The sequence below is a fragment of the Cryptomeria japonica genome, chromosome 8, assembly GCF_030272615.1.
Source record: "Cryptomeria japonica chromosome 8, Sugi_1.0, whole genome shotgun sequence".
Taxonomy (NCBI): Eukaryota; Viridiplantae; Streptophyta; class Pinopsida; order Cupressales; family Cupressaceae; genus Cryptomeria; species Cryptomeria japonica.
This window is the reverse complement of record NC_081412.1, coordinates 720833169-720854879: the sequence shown is the minus strand read 5'-3', so window position 1 is coordinate 720854879 and position 21711 is coordinate 720833169. Positions and strand designations below refer to the sequence as shown.

Genomic DNA, 21711 nt, shown 5'->3' with positions numbered 1-21711 from the left:
TGGTACTCATTACCAAAGTAGCAAAGGCCTCAAAGTTAGAACATAGCATATATAGTGGAGCAGCATATGGCAAATTGTAGAATCTGGCAGACTGCAAAAGAAAATACTAGTAATACAATAGAAGGGACAGAGGGCCATATGGCAGAATAAAGCCTACGGCCTACAGTGGAGGGAAGATAGGAGAACACAGTGTAGAGTGGAACTTCAGTAGGGAACCATATTGTTGATTGTGCAAGCAGTACTACCACAGAATGGAAAGACTGCATGGAAAGGGGCAACTCTACAACAGTTGGTTGTAGATGAGGAGAGAAGGGTTGTATAGTATGAGATCATATGGTGTCAAATGGAGTTTGCATGGTGAAGGAATGTACAGTCATTTTGGAGGTGTACGGTGGATAAAGGATGATGTGGAAGCATGGAATCACAATTGCCAATGGAAGTCATTCAAAAATGGAAATATGATCGACAATGAAGCAGTCAATAATTAAAGTAAAATGTGCTCCCAACATTGCAAGTAGAAACAATCAGAGTATGGTCAACAATGGAAATATGCTCAGCACTAGCATACAATAAGAAGGTAGAGGACCATATAATGAAGATATTCATTCTTCAAAGGTGTTTGGCATACCAATGCTTCTTCCTCTTCAACAAAGTTCCCTTTTTAACAATTCATATGCCATCGCATGATGACTCCTTTCATTAAGGGTGACCATGTTAACAACTGACCATACTTCAAGATGATATACTTCACCTTCTATGCTTATGTTACCCTCATACACCATATCCACACTTTTTGAACTTGGCTCTTTCAACATAATGTTGGCTACACTTTCAAACTCATGGCTCACCTTATCATTCAGTTTGTCCATGCCATTATTTTTCCAAATTTAGGAGATGTCGATGTTGAGAGTTATGGTCTAGAAGAACTTGATAGTACAAAGGGGTTCAAATCACCCATATTTTGTTTAAACTTTATGTTCATCTCTCTCTAAATCAATCCCTAATATTCCAAGAAACGGGCAATTAGGATGGAACATCTTGTAATATTGCAGTTTCTAATGGAACAAACCATTGAGCACAATTGGAGCTCCAAGATTCTTTCAACATGTGGTTCATAGACCATTGGTTCCCCTCTTTTGGGCAGTTATCTCTAGAGTTCAAGTCCAATGAACTTGATAAAGCTACTTCTTTGCTCACTGCCTAATTTCTAAGATCTATTCTCTATTTCTTACCTCTATTCTATATTCACACCTTGAACCAGCAATACATCATATGCCTTTTACATAGTGAGAAAAACAAAATTCAATAATAAGGGTTGAGTTTTAATCAATACCTCTTATGCCAATAGTAACCCCAACAATTTTGAGCGTTGTTGGTTAGCTCCTACTGGGTGGAAATTCAAAGGCCAAATGGTATGCTTGTATAACCTTCTCTAGGTATCTTTAGGTAGCACCTTCAACCCGAACACACCATCAACAATAGTGTTCAATAGATTCTTCCAAGTTCCAAGAATTTCCATATGCATCACTATCGATTGTGGGACTAAATTCGCAATTGAGAGCATAGGATTGGTCATTTCATTTAACTATTGATTCTTCGTGTTTATCCCCCAACACTAGGTGACTTGCGGAATTTAATCTTCCCTGTTATCGTTGAGTATTGATATGGTGGTGGTTATGGTATCCCCAAGTTCTAGAATGTGTTGCGATAAGTCTACCACTTTCACTAGTATGGTGGTTTTAAACTTTTAAGTGCTTTCCTCATGTGAGCGGTGTTGCTCATCAATCATGGGATGTTTCTTTTTGCCCCTTACCTCAAAGAATCTTTCTTGCTTTATACGTGGGTCCAAATAAGCAATCTTTTTTGTTTGAGCTCATGTGATGACCAATTCTCTCTGATCTTTGTCCAAATCAATCATGTTGATATTTATACTACATTTTTGGTATGGAAATTTTGTATCATCATAATCTCTAGGTTCACACCATCTAAAGAGAAGTCTCATATAACCCTGATTTATGAGACAATCACTTCCAACACACCCCACACATTGCACAATAGGCTGGCCTTTAAGTCATTTTGTATCCAAGTTTGCTAAAGTCCCAATGTACATTAATAATATTTGGATTTTTTGAGAAAAAGTTATTTTGCACTTTTGCTCTTAAAATTATAAGGGCAATCTTTGATAGAAAACCCCATTACATGGCAAATCTTGTAAAATATCTTGTTCAAACAATTGGCCTTGTGTGACCTTGCATCTTGAAGTCTTAGCACCACAAGTCCTTGACCTCTCTATTGGTATCCCCCTTGAGCTCCATCATCTAGACAATATCATGTCTCAAAGCTTGAAATCATCTCCCTTGAGCTCCATCATTTATAACATGTCCCATCTTAGATCTTGAAAACATCCCAATTCATTGTCACCACTTGCATTTGAATCATCTTCATTTCTTTGTATAGAGCTTGAGGAAATTTGATTTTTTACTCTTGATGTTCATAGCACTATTACATGTGTCCTTGTAATATGAAGGTGGCACCACATTCATCCTTCCCCACAATGAGTCCCTAAATTAACCATTACTTCTTCAACCCATCAACGAGTTCTTTTTTCTAGTTTACCCAGTTGTTCTTTAAGCCTACAATTTTATACTCAAACATTTTCATGCTTCTATTTCCAAGCATCATAGATTTTGGCAACAATTTGAGCAAAAAAATTCACACAATTGATTCCTAAAGCTATACGTGTTAACAATATGGACTGTGGAAATCATATAACTACAACAATTTCATTGTCGTATCTGTTGAGACATGGACCAGCTAGGACTCGAACCTAGGACCTTCCATACGCTGCTGGAGTGCTCTACCACTGAGCTACTGGCCCCTCTTGGACCAGTCCATCGTCGGTCCGGGTGTGGCTTATTTCCAACACCAACAGTATCAAAGAAAATTGTATATTGTCTCAAAGGCCTTCCACAATCTTTCCCAAGAGGCATTTTTTGTGTTGCATCTACAAACAATCAATCGCAACTTCCTTAAGTACGATTGGGAATGACCACAACCAATGAACGTTCATCAGACTATTTGTTAACTATCCAAATAGTAATGCAAATTTTGCAATGGTACACTAGATCTTCAGGCCCATCACTAGTGAAATGTGAAAACTTGCCTCTAAAAACTTGGACTATGTAGTGGAATAACCATTTGTAGACATCTTTCTTAATGTAACTGCAACGGTATGATCTTCCTCCTCAAGGTCTGAACAGAGGTTCCTTTGCTCTTCGAACACTGTTTGACATGTTTGAATCCTCAACCCTTCCTAAACCTGGCAATTTGTATGCTACTTTGGTCACCTTCAATCTCCCTTTGTTCATACCCAATTCTCTATTTTGGTATCCTTGGTTCTATATCTTCAATAGCAATTCTCCAATACCTCAAATGTTACTTTTATACACTTCCCTTTCTTCTTCTACAAGGGAGTCATTAGATTTTGTTTCAAAATTATGTCATCCCCCAATTTGAAGGGAATCAGTCAACTCTATCGACTTAGTGGACTGCACTTTCATCCTCTAGAAGGAGAAGTTGCTTGTTTGCCAAGCATCTTCGACCCAGGACATAGCTTGATCTCTTTCTTTGTTTCAGCTTCAACTTTGGCCTACCCTTCATCTTGGGTATCCCATTGTTTCAAAGACCGTGCTGATGGATTTTTTGAGTTGATTACATCTCACAGCTTTTGTTTTTTCCATTAATCTAGTCAATCATTTGTTCACTCAATCTCCTCTCTGACTATGTTTTCTTATTTTACTACCTTTCTTTGAGCTCGATAACATCAGTTTCTTTCAATTCAGTATCAATATTCAAATCCTTCACCTTTTCGCTGATGACACTTTTCCTCATACTGTTGCAAATTATGTTTCCATTGTGTTTCATAGCCACAATCAGCATTGGAATCTTGAGAGATAATGCAATGCCTAGTTAATTATTGTTGTTTACCGTCTAAGAAACTTGAACTTGACCTGACTTCCTATCATAAAATCAACAAGCTTATCCCAAAAATAGGTGTGCTATTTGAATGGCCAACCATTGTGAATTAAGAAACTGCCCAAAAGAAGGGAACCACTGTATATGACCACCATATAACTTACACTACATAAGCCAACAACTAATCAAGAAGACAACAAATTCTATAGAGCATTTGGTATACTACATGTTGATAATCAAACTTAACATGATGATGACACAAATCTATAACAATATGTTTCTTTATGCATGTTTAACACAGTTTTGAAGTCCTCACTTAGATATGCTGTGGTCATAAAGTCTTTGTCTTCTATCATGTTGCCATGTGTAAACTATTATAATCATAACTCTTATGTACTTTCTAGCTCTTTTATATTAGTTTTTGAATCTAGCCCCTTTTATGTTGTTTCAGCTCTCCTTATTTATGGGCAGTCAGTTGTAACCATTGTATTATGCAATATAAATTCTCCTTTTATTAAATACAATGCAGAAATTGACAACACAAAATAATGTACAATTTGAGTAGAAGTTAAACTTCAAATATTATGATTAGAGATTACCATACAAGACAAAAACAAATACAATGTCTAGTTCTGACACTAGAAGTACCATGAACTCATCCATTTATTTTTTATCATTCATGCTAACTTTGAACAAGAATAAAATTTTGTCCTACAAAAAGCAGTGTATTACCGAAGTTTGGATGTAATCCACATATCTTCACGCTTCACCACATTCATTTCAAACATTTCTTTCAATGCAAGACCAACCTGCCACACAAGACCACTCAGTTTCAAAATTAGGTCCCTTGGAATGCCTGCTATATAGTCACAAAATCTTCTATAATCCACTTTATTTTAGAAGTACACCACTAAGCCAAGTACCTTGCCATAATCTGATCAGAAGTTAAGAAATATTAGGCATTGATAATAGAGGTTATTCTGTCTAATATATGGAACTTCAAAAACAATAATAAGGTTGCAAACGTTGGTTAATATTATTCTTGGAGATCAATCTTCTTGACTATTAACAATGCTTAGTCACACAAATCTTTGGAAATTACCTCTTTTTCATTTTCATATGCACGTGCACAATCAATATGTCTGTAACCAACCTACAAGTAAGATGATAAGTATTAGATATTTCAAACATCAAACAACTAATAAGAACACAATTCACATACACTGCAAAGATAATTTTTATGTTTCAGTTAAATAATTTCAATTTATTTACATTGAAAAATACACTTACTGATCGTAAAATGCCCAAAATAGAAAACAATGCCAATATGTTTATGACTAAAACACAAAAAGATTATAAAAAATAAGGTGGTATGCTTATGCTAGAGGTAAATATATCAAGCAATGTAAGTGCTTATAACGTTCTCACACATGTAAGACCTTCAACTTCATAGTCATTAGTAGATGTAATTGATTTATTTCCAATATGAAAACTACTCACAATATGTACAAGATATAAAAAATCGCTATGCCTTGCCAGCTAACCTTACATGTCACAAAACCTAATTTTACAAAGTCTATTCTTCTAAATCATTTATCATCCTATGGTACACCATTTCTACAATTTTAGGACATTACTAGGAAATAAATATAAATGCATCACAGATATAGTTTTACAAGATTAAAATGGCGACTTCTTCAAGAACAGATTATTGATACCTCAAAATTTGTCAGACATAATGAAATATGTCCTTTAATTCAGATTCATAATAAGATGAAAGAATACTAAGAGAAAATTACAATTGATTTTCAGGGTGCTTTTCTTCCATTTTTACCAATAGGTTCCAATGTAATACAAATCCTCCATTCTTTTAGGGTATGTAGTTAGGATCTAATCCTTGTGTCCTGAACTTTCAGCTTCTTTGTTCTTTTATAGCATTTGTTGGTATCCCTCAAAATTTCAAAGATGTCATGTAAAATATTAAAATGTTGTCTTCAATTTGGATTTCTAGTAAAATGAAAAAAGTACCAAGATATGATTGTAATAAATTTTTGTTGTGGTTTTTGTTCCATGTTTTATGAAGTTGTTCCACTGTACATGTAGAGCCTCTATTCTTGAGGATATGTAATATCTAATCCATATCTTTAATCTCATAACCTTACAGCTTCTTTGTTCTTTTATAATAAAAGAAACATTTAACATGCATGTTTTGATACAATGTATTACAACTACAAGAAACTGTGAAAATGTGAAGAACAAATTAGCTTTGGCGTCTGTCACGTGTGAAAAGAAATAGATAAGTGATTCAAAACATGAATATACATCGTTCATCATTACTAAAAACAATTACTACATCTGGCTGCCACCCAAATTCTCACAGATCATTTTCTAAGGTATTTGTTTAAAATAAGGATTTTCTGTCAACCTCTTCTCCCGGTCACTTCATGATGGGGTAAAAATGATAACTTCTCAAAATGCCAAGTGTGGATTGCCATTACAGATCAAATTAAAAACCAATAATGGGGATATGTAGTGGAATTCTCAGGTCAAACAGGAAGGATGATTCAGGGATTTTTCCACTTGAAAACCGGAAATGGCAACCTTGTGAAGTGTCAAATCAAAAAAACCCTCATGTGATACAATACGATCGTCATGGCATTCTCAATGTGCAAGTGCAGTGATGAAGAATTCAAGGATAATGTGCAAAACAGAACATGATATGTACAATGCATATTTGGCTTCATGAAGATCAAGCATGGAAGACTGCAAATGAATAATGGCACAATTTTTTCGTATAATGATTGCATCAAGTGCAGAGAACACACTCATTTCAGAGCAAGGATTGTTTTAATAATTGATAGTGACAAGCATTGAGTGCAATAGTGTTCACAGACAACACATTCATTCGTTTCATGCAGATGTAGCAGGTAATCCATTTTCAATGAAAAGGGTATATTTGTGTCATGGTGAAATTTGCATAGCCATGTCGATTTCCATTTAGTTTTGGGATCTTTAAAGGAAATATCGCAGGTGTGTGTGTGTGCATGCGTGTGTGTGTGTGTGCACGTGTGTGTGTGTGTGCACGCGTGTGCATGTATGTGCATGCATGCGTGTGTGTGCATGTGTGTGTGTGTGTGTGTGCGACAGACAAACTCAAAAACAACCCTGAAGTGAAAAAAATATATATGTACCACCATGCCATACCCAAACCCAAATTGGGCACTTGGGTTGCATTTTAATGGAATGCTACATCATTTGACTTAAAACAAATTTGATCTTATGATAATTAACTGTTTTACTTATGATTAGCTATAATAAAGTAATTAGGTTACATTATTTTTTGTCTTACTTTTTTATGTTTAACAAGTAATGGTTGCCTAGTTGCACTATTGTAATTTTTTTTTTGGATTTCCCTTAGATTTGTTTGCTTAAAAAATGTAGGTAAAGGTATAGTTTATGATGGCTTGTAGTTCTAGCTCGTGGAGGTTAGGGGATAGCTTGTGGAGGTTATGAACTATCTTTGGCAAGTATAAGAGCTCATGTAATCGAGTGAAAGCTCATTAGCATGCAATTGTTGGTCAAAGAATCATCGCTTGTGGTGGCAGAACAAACATGGGTTGCCGAAGGGGAAAATTCTTGCTTATGTCAAGGAAGAAGTCATATTTTTTTAAGATTGACCAAAGTTGCTACGGGTCAAGCCATTACAATGACTGCAAACATATAAATATGAAGTTTGAAGATTAACTTATGTTATTTCCCAGTTATGTAAAATTCCTTATTTCTAAAAGACTAAGACATTGATAATATAATTAATAATTACCTAAGGCGAAAGGCTTACAGAGCAATGTACTGAATATGAATAAAGAATAAAATGCTTCAGTTACCTTTATAGCTGCTTTGACAGCATCTCCAACAACTCCAGGTGAAGTCTGCCATGTTCCCAGTCCTACAGCTGGTATTTTAGCTCCTGTATTCAACTCAAAGGACAGAGAGGTTGATACAGAAACATCTCCCATGCTTTCAAATTGATCTACTCAAGACTTAAATCTGCAACAAGGAAAAAAATAAGGTTCTGTTAAATCACAGAAGGGAACCATTTAATGCAAGCCGATATGTGGTTCATGGATGCAGAATAAATAATTTATGACACAATGAAAGATGAATTAAACCTATACATACAGAAAAGAGGCCAAAAAGAAGAAAACAAACTCTATTTATGTCCAAAAATAAGTCAATGAGGCTTAAAATTACATCCGGTTGGAACAGAGGTGTACTAGTATAAGAGGACACATAATTTTACCCAGTTGAAATAGAGATGTACAAGTGTAAAAGGATGCAGAATTTTAGCACAATGTATAAGAGAATTTTCCATGAAAATAATAAAAGAACACAAAAACGGCCCGTTAAGGGGCCTAAGTGGGTTAATTCAGTTTTGGATAAGCCAGTTGAGGTTGCCTAGGAAAAACCAATGGAAGGATGGTGGAAAATTAACTTTGACTGGGCGTCGAAAGGGAAACTAGGCCGTCAAACATTATTCGAGATTGGAGAGGGGATGTGTAGCTTTGGGAGCAAAGAAATTGGATAATGGTACAAATAATGTAGAAAAGGCCTTAGCAGCATTAACAGCTATTAGATTTGGTAGGAAACTGGGGGCGCTAAAAATTCACTTAGAAGGTGACTCCTTAATTATAATTCAAGCAATTATGAAGGGGAGTATTGAAGCTTGGCATTTACAAAACCCGATTGCCAAAATAATGGAAGAGTTAGCCTTTTTTGAGGACTTTTGTATAACCCATGTCAGGAGATCTGGAAACATGGAAGTAGACATTCTTTCGAAATGGGCTTTAACTTTTGAAGAGGTTGGTGAGCTAAGAACTGAAGATTTTAGATAGTTGTCTCTAGAGCAACTTGATGAGTGATCGGGGGGGAGGGATAACTCGAAGTAATTAATGGGGGTACTTCTCTGACGAGTTTTAATTATTGCACTTTTCGGAGAAGTATTGTGAGAAAGGGTGGCGGAATGTGGAGGACACTGCATTTATGGCGGAATGGAGTGGCAGTTATTACTTCTATGTGTACATTCATTTCTTGATGAATCGACAGCCATTTTCGTGTTGAAGAAGCCATTGAGCAGGTGTGGAGTAGGGTGGGGAGTAGGGTGACGGTATTGGAGTTATAGTGAAATCATGGAGGCAAATTTTACGTTGAAGACACGCAAACGGTTATGTCCTTTTTTTGGAGATGTAACAGATAGAAGACTGAGAAGGAATGTTTTTATTCCAAGATGAAAGATTGATCAAATGTGTGCAGATAATTCTGGGATTTTGGCAACCTGAGACACAGGTACAGAACGAACATGGATGTTTATTCTTTAATTCTGGCATGGGGACTGGATGTGGGCGAGTCAGTGGAAACGGTGAGAAAGGTGATGGAAACAATTGTACACAAGGATTTCCTGGATGGCATGGATTCAATCCTTGAGTGGGTGATTCCAAGAGTAAGGTTTGATGTTCGTGAAGGAATTGCATCTGCACACCATGAACGCTTTGAGAGACCCTTTCCCTTTATTCGCTGGCCTAAAGGATGTTGCAGAACACAACGCAAAGCCGAGGCCAAACATAGTTGGGAAGCTTTAAAGGTGTTTGTACAGATAATGGAGCTTGATGCAGTGATTCAACAGGCAAAGGCAGAAGCAGAACCCTCGGAGGGCAAAGTGTCTACGGAAGAGGAAGCAGGAGTGTGGGCTGGTGGAAGCTGCGGACCCAGAAAGCTCGAATGGTGCATGCAATTAACTCTTTCGCTCTGCAATGAATTTCAAGTTTTTTAGATGAACTGTGCTCTCTTTTTGGGTTAAACCATGTTTAGTTTAAAATTCTTAGTTTAGTTTGAACAGTGTAGATGGGTAATGTCGATTCCCGATTCTGGAAAATGTTCTCTGGTTTTGCGAGCAAATTTTTTGAGCTCGTTATGGATAAACTGGGACTAAACAGGTTTTTTGGGGTGATGGTTATGCATGAACAGATGTTTCTGTTTTTGGGTGGTTTTGGGGGATGTTTTTTGAGGAATGTTTGGAAGCGATTTACAGATTTTGATGTAATTTTTTATTCGAATAAATAAAAATCACATTACCGAGCAAAAATAAAAAATAAAAGAACACAAAAACAAGACCCATATAGTGACTAAAACACACATCCATGAAAATAACAATACTAATGATGAGGGCAGGCTTCACATTTATTGATTATTTATTCACTAGCAGAAAAGAAGCTATAAGATGCACAAATAGACTTGTGTGAGGCAAAATAAAAACTAAAAGCTAAGAAGCTCAGCTAAATAGCCTTCCAAAAGCAAAACAACTAAAATAAAAAGTATGGGGGAAGCAAACAAAATGCTACAAGATGCTAACAAATTAACCCGATAAGGAAAATAAAATAATATAATCCTTACAACTATGCTATTAAACTTCCTACTAAAAGAAAAACTATAGATTCATTAACCAAAGATGATCTCCAAACCAATTCTGGAACATTGTTACACTAATGGAAAATTGCACAGATCTAACCAGAATAAATGTCAAAGGCTAAAATGCATAAATTTAGACAAAATAAATGTCAAGGCTTCATATGCACTTATTTAGTAAACATAAATATAAAACCTCAAAAAGCATACATTTAATCAGAAGAAATGTACAGCTTAAAATGCATATTTTAATCATTGATGACAAAGCTGAAACTGCATAGAACTTGATCAGAAAAAATGTCAATGCTCAAAATATTCAAAAAAGTTAAGGATTCTTTTTATATCAGATTTGGGATGCAAGGGAGAGAAAGCTCCACAAGGTTTAGGGAAAACACTATCAGGGTGTCTAGAATCTATTTCAGAAATCTTTGAATCTAGATCTGTCATCTGTGTGGTTCATCTGTGCCTGTGATTCATGATGTGATGTGGCTGGTGGAGATGCTTGTGCACCATGACGCTCTTCTTTCCATCAAACTTTTACTAGAGAAAATCCTTTGCCTTCAGACACAGTTATAGCAGCAGTGATTGAAGCAGCAGAAAAAAAAGGGCTAATGAGATCAAAGGACTAAAATGTGTTTCAAGCTTGGATCTGGATTAAGAAAATTTGTTAGCCAACGTATCAACTTTAGGTACTAAGGGATGATCTATAGATTTGTCTTGATTCAATCATCCCTCCGTAATCTATATATGGACACACAAAGGAGTGGAAAATCCAAGAAGACTAGAAGCCCCAATCATGTCCTCAAGGCTACTTACTTTCGCATAGTATTTTAGTGAATGAAGTGGACAGAGATAGGAACTTTCAAGGTGTCCCATGGTTTTTCAAATGCATAACTCTTAATGAAGTTGTACCTAGTGTAATGCCCCCTCCTTAATTTTATATTGAGGTGGGCAGCATTTTCCCAGAAAAGCACTGGGTTTTTTAATGTCCTACAGATTGCTGCCATTCATTAAAATGTTTTATGAGGGAAAAACAGTTTAAACCAAATCAAAGGCAGCACCTGTCTTTAGGAGAGACAAAAATTAACTCAAAAATAATTTCTTGGTAAAGACAAACGAAGGAGGTTGTTTAAAAGAGAAGGATATAAAAAGTCGAGCAGGGAGGAAGGAAGGCATAATTGAAGACATCTTTATATATTTGGTTTTTTCTCCTGTGAACCAGAGATAGTGTTCTAACAGCCCAAGGACAAAACCCCTCTAGACCTGAAAACTAAGAGACAAAAATCCTTTTCTTTTCTTTGCAGAATTGATGGACAAGAACCTGTGACTCAAGCAGATGGGAAGTTATTTTCCAAAGGCATTTCAGTGTGTTAAACTGCTGCAGACTTCAAGTAATTCAATAATTCTATAAGAGCAAATATTTGACATGGATTTAAGCAGATTTCTGTGTCCAAAACAATAAAAATCAAATCTAACAACAAACATTAAGTTAGTAATAAATCAGAAAATTCTTATTGATAATTGACTGTGCAAGTTTTACTGTGAGTTAGATTTTATTATAAATAAGGAAAAATAAGAAAAAAATCGAAAAGGAACGTTACACCTTGGCTTCAAACCTGCAAAAGAGACGCCGACTAGAGCCCATGTTCATATCAAGCTATATGCCTTACTGGATAAGTTGTAGAGTGAACGTGCTCAATAAGGTTGGAGAATTTATTAGACAATTTATATTAACCTCATGTTCCCATGCTGCTGCTTTAACTCTATTTTCAGATTAAATTTAAGCAGTTAAGTGTTCCCATGCAACTTTAAAAACGTGAAAAAATGATAATTTAGAATCTTTCCCTATTTTGGTGGAGAAGCTATTGTTTAGGAATTACAAATAAGCTGTGGAAGAAAAGGGGGGCTGGAAATAAGCAGCGACTGCTTAGGGCAGGTCCCCATGCAGCTGCTTAGCTTATTTTGGCTAGCAGTCGCTGCTCAATTTTTTTAGCATTAATTTGTGGAGCTGGTGGCCCCATGAATGTAAAATTTTGCTGCTTATAAAATAAGCAGCCATCTTAAATTGCATTATTAATATTTAATTCTAATTGGTCACATAAATTGTGGAGAAAAAATTGGAAACAAATCAAAAGAGGGAAACTGTTTTGGAGAGCCACGTGTCAATCTTCTCAATAAGCAGTTGCTGCTTATTTCCAGCCCCCACTTTTTTTCAAAGCTTATTTTTAAATTTTAAGCAGCTGCTGCTCCACTTAAATAGGAAAAGATTCCAATTTATCCTTTCCTCTTAATTAAAAATTTGCATGGGAACACTCTGACCGCTTAATTTTAAGCAGAAATTGCACTTAAGCAGCCGCATGGAGACATGGGGTTATTAACAAAAATGCCATGTGGCTTCACAATTTACTTTCCCTCTTTTTTTAAGATTTTATTACTATTTGTTTTTTTCAAATTTTAAGTGCACAAATTAGTATTAATACTATCAATACAAATTTAAGATGTTTTGTTTAAAAATAAGCAGCAAAGATAAATATTCAAGCGGAGATATGTGTAGTAGCAGATTGGAAAAGCCTCTCCCAAAGAGCATCACACCCTACATTGGGGTCATGGAATGGCTACAGAAATTGAATGCACTTTGTACTTTGTAGGTTTTAATATGAATATAAACAGCTTCTTAATGAATATTTTTTGGCCCCAAAAGCAATGGAAAACTCAGAAGTCTAACTTAGGTAACAAAGAAGAAGCAAACTCAGAAGGCTAAAGAAGAAATTCACAACATACTGAAAAATGAAGATTTCAAACAGGCAAAGTCAGGTCAACAAGGAAGAGAAACAAAAAAAACATCAAAGAAAAAAATTTTAAAATATCTTTGACGCTCTACAGGGAAAAGAATATTTCAATGAAACTTGACATGAATTAGATAACAATGCAAACCCTGATCATTCTCAGCCACAACGATCGATTAAGATCAAATAGTAGAGGATGTTTCCAAGAGTTAAAAGCATGAGAAAGCAACTGACAACAAGAAAACCCAAGGAAAAAAACGAGAAGCAATAACCAAATGTAACTGAATATCGGCAAGGGCAACAGAAGAATTAACTTCAAAGATCGGACTGTAAAGCAAAAAGAAGCAAATGTCAATTGAATGATAGGAATAAATCCCTAAAGAAAAACAAGCAAGAAAGGGACAAGATTCATAACAAAATTCATAAGGAAAATAGATGTAGTGTTTATCTCGAGTTCTCAGCCACAACTTGAAGCTTTTTTATTTGAGTAACAAGCCTCGCCAGGCCGAAGCCTTATCGAGGGAGGAATAGGGAAGGAAATATACCTTTTTTTGGCTATTCAAAACAAGTAAAGGGAAAGTTGAAATTTCATACTCGTCAACTTATAATGTTCGGAATGAAGAGGAATCTGCATGCAAAGAGAAAATCAAGGTAAAACTTTCATGTATGTTGTCAGCAAGGATTGCTCTCGAATTCACTGCAAAGGCATGCATTCATATTCAAAAACAAGGGCCATACATGATTTTTCTGGTTGGGTGTAGTAAGTTTTTCATTATATCTGTAAGACTGTCCTTTTTTCCTATAAAATTTATTTACCTTATAAAACACAATTGTCAAATAAGTCATTAAAGCAGTTGGGGGTTTAATGGGTCTCAAGTTCAAATGCCTAGCGGAAAGTTGCCCAAAAAGGGGGGTATTTACCAGATGAAAAACTTATCATAGGATAAAATGCCTCGACTTAATTGGAATAAATGTTAAAAGCCTCAAATCTCAACTTCCCATACTGTCAAAGCTCGACTTATTTTTTATTTTTCAAAACTTATTCGCTAAAGATAGTCATTACACCAAAATTGTTAAGATATGACAGACAGGCTAAAAGCCTTTTGAAAGAAAGCACTTTTCCAGAGAGGATTTACAAAGCATTTTTCTAAGAATATACAGGGAGAACAGAAAATCTTAAGACTAAAAGAATGTCCAAAACTCTTTAGAAACAGAACACTTTCCAAAGCCGATTTAATGAATGCTCAGAAAAATTTACAGAAAATTGGACAAAAAGCTTTCAAATAAGTTGAAGTTCTCCAACCGATATCTTCATAATGGAGCGTAAAAACACTCTAGAGAAAATTAGAAATTACAAAACCTCCTACAGAAATCTAGGAAATTGTACCTGGAAATAGTAAATGGGAATGCACGCCTGGAAAAAGCTTTGAATTTCTTCAGTGTGGAGTATGAGTTGATGTGGGAAATTTATTGTATATAACTGCAGGCTTTGCTTTGGCGTATTTTGAGGGGACGATGAAGGGGCTGTCGGAGCTACTTTTATGATGTGATGTTTAACGGGAGGACGAAAGATTTGATAATTGTATCTCTAATGGGATGTTTAATGGGATGGTGAAATTCTGTTTCCTCTTGTCATTAGTACTTGCCGTTATTAATGAGTTTTTCTTTTTCACAGTTATTAAAAAATTTAATTTGAATAAAAATATTTTTATTTTCTAAAGTTATTTGTGCAATTTTTACATATTATAAAAATTGTTTTTTTGTATCTTGATTGGCCAATACAACTTTTGTTGTTATATTCCAGTAGTCCATCAATTGAAGCTGCTTCCAAAGGATTCCCATAAAACAAAAAAATTTATAATATAAAAATTTGTCAATTAAAACATATCACAATGAGGGCAACCAGATTAATCATTCATTTTTTCTGGTAGCTCAATACCAAGCATATCAGTACTTACTGGTGTTAAATATTTAGATTAATTAGTTTTATTGATGTTTTTTATAAAAATATTATCATATAAAATTTATTTTATTTAATTAATATACATAAAAAAACTAAAAAGTCATGACAATTAATCTTGAACTATGATCTATTAGGAATTATATTTTATTTTTTTAATATATATAATTTATCATATATTTATATACAACTCAAATTATTTAAGATTTCAATTACACTCAATTAAAAAATTAACAAAGGCAAGTACTCGTCAGGCAAGTACTCGCCACTATGTGGCACTTGTTTCATCAAAGATCATGTTGTTTGATCTAAAATTTCATACGATCAAATTCAGTTACCAACATGATCAAATTTAAAAAATACTAAGCAATTACGAATATTATGGAAATTTCAAGATTTCAAGTAGAGGAAATACTTAATTGTATCTCAAAACTAGAGTTTTCATAAGCTAAACAGTTAAATAATATAGATAATTTTTTAAATAGATAAATCAATTTAAGTCTTATTTTTATTTTCAAGCATATAAGTATTACAAATCTTACGAAAAAAATAACTCTACAAAATCATATTATAAAATCATTTCACTAGGCTATATTACAACTTTTTATTATTAATTCTATTATTTGATTTTGTGAGAATTTTTTATTATTGTTTATTTTTAATACATTTATTTTGTCACAACTTTTATTCCACTAAAATCCACTTGAATGGTGCTTACTTTATACTCAAACCAATGAATTTGATTCTCTAATTTATCTTGAAATTTGAACATAAAAAACATATATTTTATTGTTTTTGCATCTAGGTCACATTTAAGCAATATTGTGGTTCATGCCAACTTTGAAGTTATAACAAATATACTCTCTAGCATTTGTTACTTGTATCTTTTGGAAAATATTACTTTATTAAATTACACTAAACATTATAATCAAAAGTTAAGATTGTTGGCATGATTGAATTCTTGAATTGTGGAGTAGCTATAGTAGTGGGGACATTTCTAATTGCTAAGGGTAATGATTAACATTTGCTTTCCTAGTCACATTAACAACAAAAGTATGCATACTAAAAATAATGCATTTGAGGTGGGAATGGAGATAGTTGGAAATTTCATAATCATTTTCTTCTTCTATCGTCTCTCTTTTGCGATCAAGAGTTGGGGCTTCCACTTATCTATGGAAGGGAGTTGTTGGGAGTCAAGGATTGAACTTGTTAAGATAAGTGACCTTAACCTTGCATTCCAAAGTCATTTTAATGTGTCTCCAGATTCCTTAAAAAGTGTATTAGAGGGCATGAGAGTCAAAATATTTAATATTTATTTTCTATGATAAATTGTAATTATATTTCGTAGAGGTGGACATGTTTTGGTGACGATTACAAAGCACAATGGAGGAATATTCTTCTTAGGTGTCCACTTTAGGAAGTGGGAGTGTCTCCTATTGTGTGTTAATGCATGTTGATTATAGTCATTTGCATGTTCTCCTGAGTGGGGCTTCCAAGTGTGCATATGTTTGTGTGTTTCATTTGTGGAGCCATCGAGGAGTAATGGTGCATTGGGAAGTTAGAAGCCCATGTGAGAGTAATGTGATCATTTAATTATTTTTACTAAGTTTATCAATTGCCAATTATGCTAGTTGTGAGTTTTTATAGGTGGTTTTTTTCTCTTGTTTCAAAATACCATAGTGGCTTTTTTCTCTTGTTTCAGAATACTGTAGTGGTTTTCACTCACACAAATTTCTATAGATTGGAGCCATGGGATAGTATTTTCATATTGAGTTACAAGTATCCAAGTGTTACCTAATTGCTCAAAGATTTATAGTGAAGAATATTATTGTATGTCTCTTTCAAGATCAATAACATTTTTTCCCCCTTTCTCTTGTGGAGTTTTTTTCTCGAAATGGTTTCTCCACATAAATCTAAAGTGTACTTTGGTATATTGTTAATTTTACTTTTATGTTGAATGTGCAATCACTTTATCACATTGGATAATCATTGTTTTTAGATATGAAAACATGTTCATTGGTTATTAGTTTAGTTTAGTTTCACCTTGCTCTCAATATTTGGTATCAAAGCTAATTGTTTTGTTAAGAGGGGGACATTTTTCTCTTGAGTATTGAATATTTTTGGTTGCAGCAAGAGCTTTTGCCCTATGGGTCTTGCACATTTGTGGATAAGATTGCATACCATGGTCACCACCTTTTTTCAGCATATTGAGAAGTTTAATGGTACTAGCTATGAGATGTGGAGATTGAAGATAGAATATCTCATTGAAAAGAGAGATCAGTGGTTGTCGATTTCGTAAGATACGAAGAAATCTGTAATGGTGGATGAAATTTGGAAGAAGTTGGACAAGAAGATATGGGGGATTCCAGTTTCTTGAACATCTCTATAGGATACCACATTTAAGTTGTAGAAGAGTATAGATGGAATTTATCAAGCTAAAAGTTTTTCAAACAAGCTATATCTCAAAAAGTTGTGTTTTAGTGATGGAAGGGGTAAAACCCTTGATAATATTTTACACATTCTAAAACTTGCAAAAAAATTACTTTTAGTGTTCAAGTTGAATGATTCTAGAATGCATGTGACATTTGATAAGTCTGATTGTAGGTTAGTAAGAGAAAGTTTGATGATTTCTAAAGGATCTCAAATATGAACTATATTTAGGTTTAATACCTATACTTTTTGTAAATTTTCCCATGTAATTAGCACTAAAAACACATATATGTTGTGACATCGTAGATTGGATCACATAAGTGAAAAAGGTCTTAAGACCATTCTAGATAAAAATTTGGTTGACGATATTCCTCATTATTTTATTGGAAAAAATATTTTATGTAAGATTTATGTGTTTAGTAAACATAATAGGTCATCATGTCCTAATGGGACTAATAAGTCTAGGAGATTATTAGAGATCATCCATTTGGATGTGTTTGGACCAATGAATGTTGACTCTTTTGGTAAATCTCGATATTATATTACTTTCATTTAATGATATCTCAAGATACACTTGGATTTATTTTATGCATGTATTTTTAAGTTTTTGCTAATTTTAAGGAATTTAAAACCTTAGTTAAGAAATAAATAGATTATAAGGGTGTTGGGATCTGACAATAGGGGTGAATATTATTCAAGAGAACTTAATGAGTTCTATAGGCATGTAGGTATTGTTCAATAGAAAACTACTCCTTATGCTCCCAAACAAAATGTCGTCTAATAGAAAGAATGAATCAAACCTTAACGAAAAGAACTAAGAACATGTTGAGTGATGCTAATCTTGATAAATGTTTTGGGGCATAAGTTGTAAGTATTGCTTGTTATTTGATTGATATGTTGGGAATTAGGTGTTGTGCAACTTGCTCAATGTTTATAATGTATTATTTATTTATTATTTTTGTGGTGCACCTAGGGAAACCTATATGGACATGAATCACTGGGAGATAACAGTCTTGGGGCCACTTTATGTTGTATTGTATTTATTTAATATCGATGAAAGAAAATTAATAAAATGAAAACTTAGTACCCAATATTAAATGTTGGGTCAATGGTTTGTAATCCCATGGTATTAGTCACATGGTTTTATAATACCATTTAGTAGTTTTGTGGGAGCTTGTGTGTATAAAAGCAACCGCAAGGGTAGTTGTTTAAGGTTATCAGGTAAGCCAAGTTAACATTTGTGGAGGTTTGAAGCATGGCATGGGATGTGTGGTTACATAATTTTTCACATGGAGTGCTTGGAGAGGGCTTGTGATTTAGGTGTTCATGTATGTATTGTAATGTTGCATTGTTGAGTAATACATGGTCGATGGATGATTTTGGAGGCTGGATTTTTCCTCACGAGGATTTTCCTAGGGTATATATTTGTCATCTTTCATGGATATGTTGTTTATTCTTTTGCATATGGATTTCAAATACTTTTTTACATTGATTTCTCTTATGGTTTATCTGAAAAATGTCATTGTATGGCTGCATATTTTCCAACATTTGGTATCAAAACCATGGTTGTAGTTGGGTGACCCTAGGTCAAGCAAATATTGTTTAATTTTGAATCTATAGACTTGCATGAGAGAATAGAAGATATGGCAAAATATGAGGGTTTTATGGGATAAGTGTTGCAGATGACCTCCTGAGACAAAATGGACCTCAGAGTTGGATTCAGGTTGGTCGAGAGACAAAAAATGATATAAAATTTGACCCCCTTTGGTGCAATTGCAAAAATGCAAAAAAAATTAGGTCATACGACCGTATGTCAAACCTGCAAGATATAGTAAAAAAAATATAACCTCTGTATTAAAAAATCTTGTTCATTTTTTAAGTCGAAATGAAAAAAATGGTGTTGTGTGTAGTGTGTCTTGTTGGTGGTGCAACCACACAACTCCTCACCCTATGTTAAGCACTGACAAGCGATACCACTGTCGATACTACACCTATCATCAAGTACTGGTAAGTCGGTATGAGACACAGTCTCGGTTGGCTTTGTTAGCTCATTGACCGATAGGGGTGTCAACCCCTTAAAAAAAGCCCACCGAAAACTTTAAAAAAATATTTTTTTTTCTACTAAATCAAAAATTAAAATTTTAAAATGCCACTATACATTTTTTGGAGTTTAATGGGGATCGGGTCTGGTCCAGCCCCCAAAAATATATTTTTTAAATTATTTAAAAGTTATTGATTAAGTCCAATTGGAAAAACTTTTGGAGTCTGTGTTCACTCATACTTGCATTTTTAGCTTAATAGGCTATTTTTTCTACGAAGCATAACTCAGGCATATGATGTTGTATCTTCAACTTCTTATAATTGTTGGAAAGGTGACTTAGAGTGTTATGCAATGGTATGGCTATTTTTTCTAAATTTTATTGTTTCGATAGTGAAATGATTTTTGGAAGTTTGTGGTACCTTTTTGGCTTTAAGGTTGTAACTTGAGTAAATGGAGTTGGATTTTGGACTTTAATAGTTGGCAAAGAGCTTGTTCTAATAACTATATAATGGATTAGGTTTGGAGTTGTTTTAACATGATTTATTTGATGTTATTCTAATATGAGTTGTTTAAGGGTTTTTTTTTTACTATGATGACTTTATGAGTTTATGGCAAGTTAAATCTTGGAGATTTGTAGCTTGTGTCATTGTATACTCAATTATATCTTAAATTATTCTCATTTTGACATGATTATCTATATTTGGTTTAGATTTTTATGTTGCATTGTTGGGATTACAAGTTGTGTAGTGATGTAGGTTGTATACACTTGCAAGTTACATGTATGGCTCAGATGTGGGTTGTCTATGCATATAGACCTTTCGTTGATGTACATTCAGATTGATGGCTTGGTTTAGTCACTTGGTTTGCTGATTTGGTTGTCATGTTGAGGAGGAGAGATAGCTTTACCAAGTACAATCATGATAGAGTACATATGTTATTGACTATGTGATGCCGACAAGTACGACAAATTGGAGGTTAGATGGTGTTCAGTGGAGGTGATCATGATGTCATGGGTGTTATGTGTGCTTTGGGACTTTGGTATGACATGGTTGGATTTGTCGGTGCTTTGTTGGTCGTGATTATTTTGGATTTCTGATTGGTTGTGGTGATGTATTTTCTTGTTTGAGAATCATGGTTTAACTTTAGCTTTTGGGAGCTCATGATGTGCATTTTCAAGTTTTTGGTTGTGTCAAGATCTTGGTTGATGCTCAATTAGAGGATGGTTTATCATGATGTCATAGATAACTTGATTACACTTTCAGTTGGAGCTAGTGGTAGTGATGTTTGGCAGTTTTGTATCTTCTTAGCTTAGAGATCTTGGTTTTTGACATTATAGTTGTATGTGTGTGTAGACCTGGATGATCTTCATTTAGGAGATGGCTATCATGGTTTCATGTGTGATTCGGTATCACGGTTCAATTTGAGTTGTTGGCAGTGATGTAGATTCACCTTTTGATGGTGGATGATCTTCATTAGTGTTGTAGATGTTTGGAGAAGCACTTGATCCAATTGCTACAAAAGGGTCTTCCATATTTGTAGGTTCACTTGTAGGATATGGTTATCTTCATGATTATTGGAGATGTTGACATCTTGGAGGACTCATGGAGTCCTTGGTTGAGGTGTGAAGTATGCTTTTAATTAAAATGTTATCCTTGTTTGATATGATGGTTGCTATTATGTCATGGTTTACTCTTGATTGCATGCTTAGAGTTTTGGCATGATATAGCTATTTGATATGTTCATAGGGAGCATGTTATCTCCTAGGAAGGGATGGTTAGCTCATGTTGTCGTGTTTATGTTCCCAATTATATGGTTGGAGATTTGACATTTATCTTGGTTGGTTCTCTTGGTATTTATTACATGATCATTTCCTTGATTACTTCACATTGGTGCTATGTTGTATTTTGGAGTTTGGGAAGGATTGGTTGGATACAAGTACTCATGGATACTCGGAGACATAAATGAGGCTTGGAGTTCTCTTACACCATAGACATGTTGTTGAGATGGATACTCTTGGTGAGGATTTTAGCAAGAAGTTGTTTGGACCTGAGTTCAATGTG

At 34.4% G+C, this 21711-nt stretch overlaps 1 protein-coding gene across 1 annotated transcript in view; it reads right to left on the bottom strand.

The window, feature by feature from the left end:
- LOC131074216 (NADPH-dependent aldo-keto reductase, chloroplastic) overlaps positions 1-14783 on the bottom strand; it is a 40118-nt gene extending 25335 nt beyond the window's left edge. Inside the window, exons 1-4 of the mRNA XM_058010780.2 lie at positions 14608-14783; positions 7860-8022; positions 5078-5128; positions 4708-4784 (exon numbers count right to left, since the gene is read on the bottom strand). Of these exons, the coding sequence (XP_057866763.1) occupies positions 4708-4784; positions 5078-5128; positions 7860-7991 (260 nt within the window). The 5' untranslated portion in view covers positions 7992-8022; positions 14608-14783. The remainder of the gene's footprint in view (positions 1-4707; positions 4785-5077; positions 5129-7859; positions 8023-14607) is intronic.
- Positions 14784-21711: the final 6928 nt, after the last annotated feature.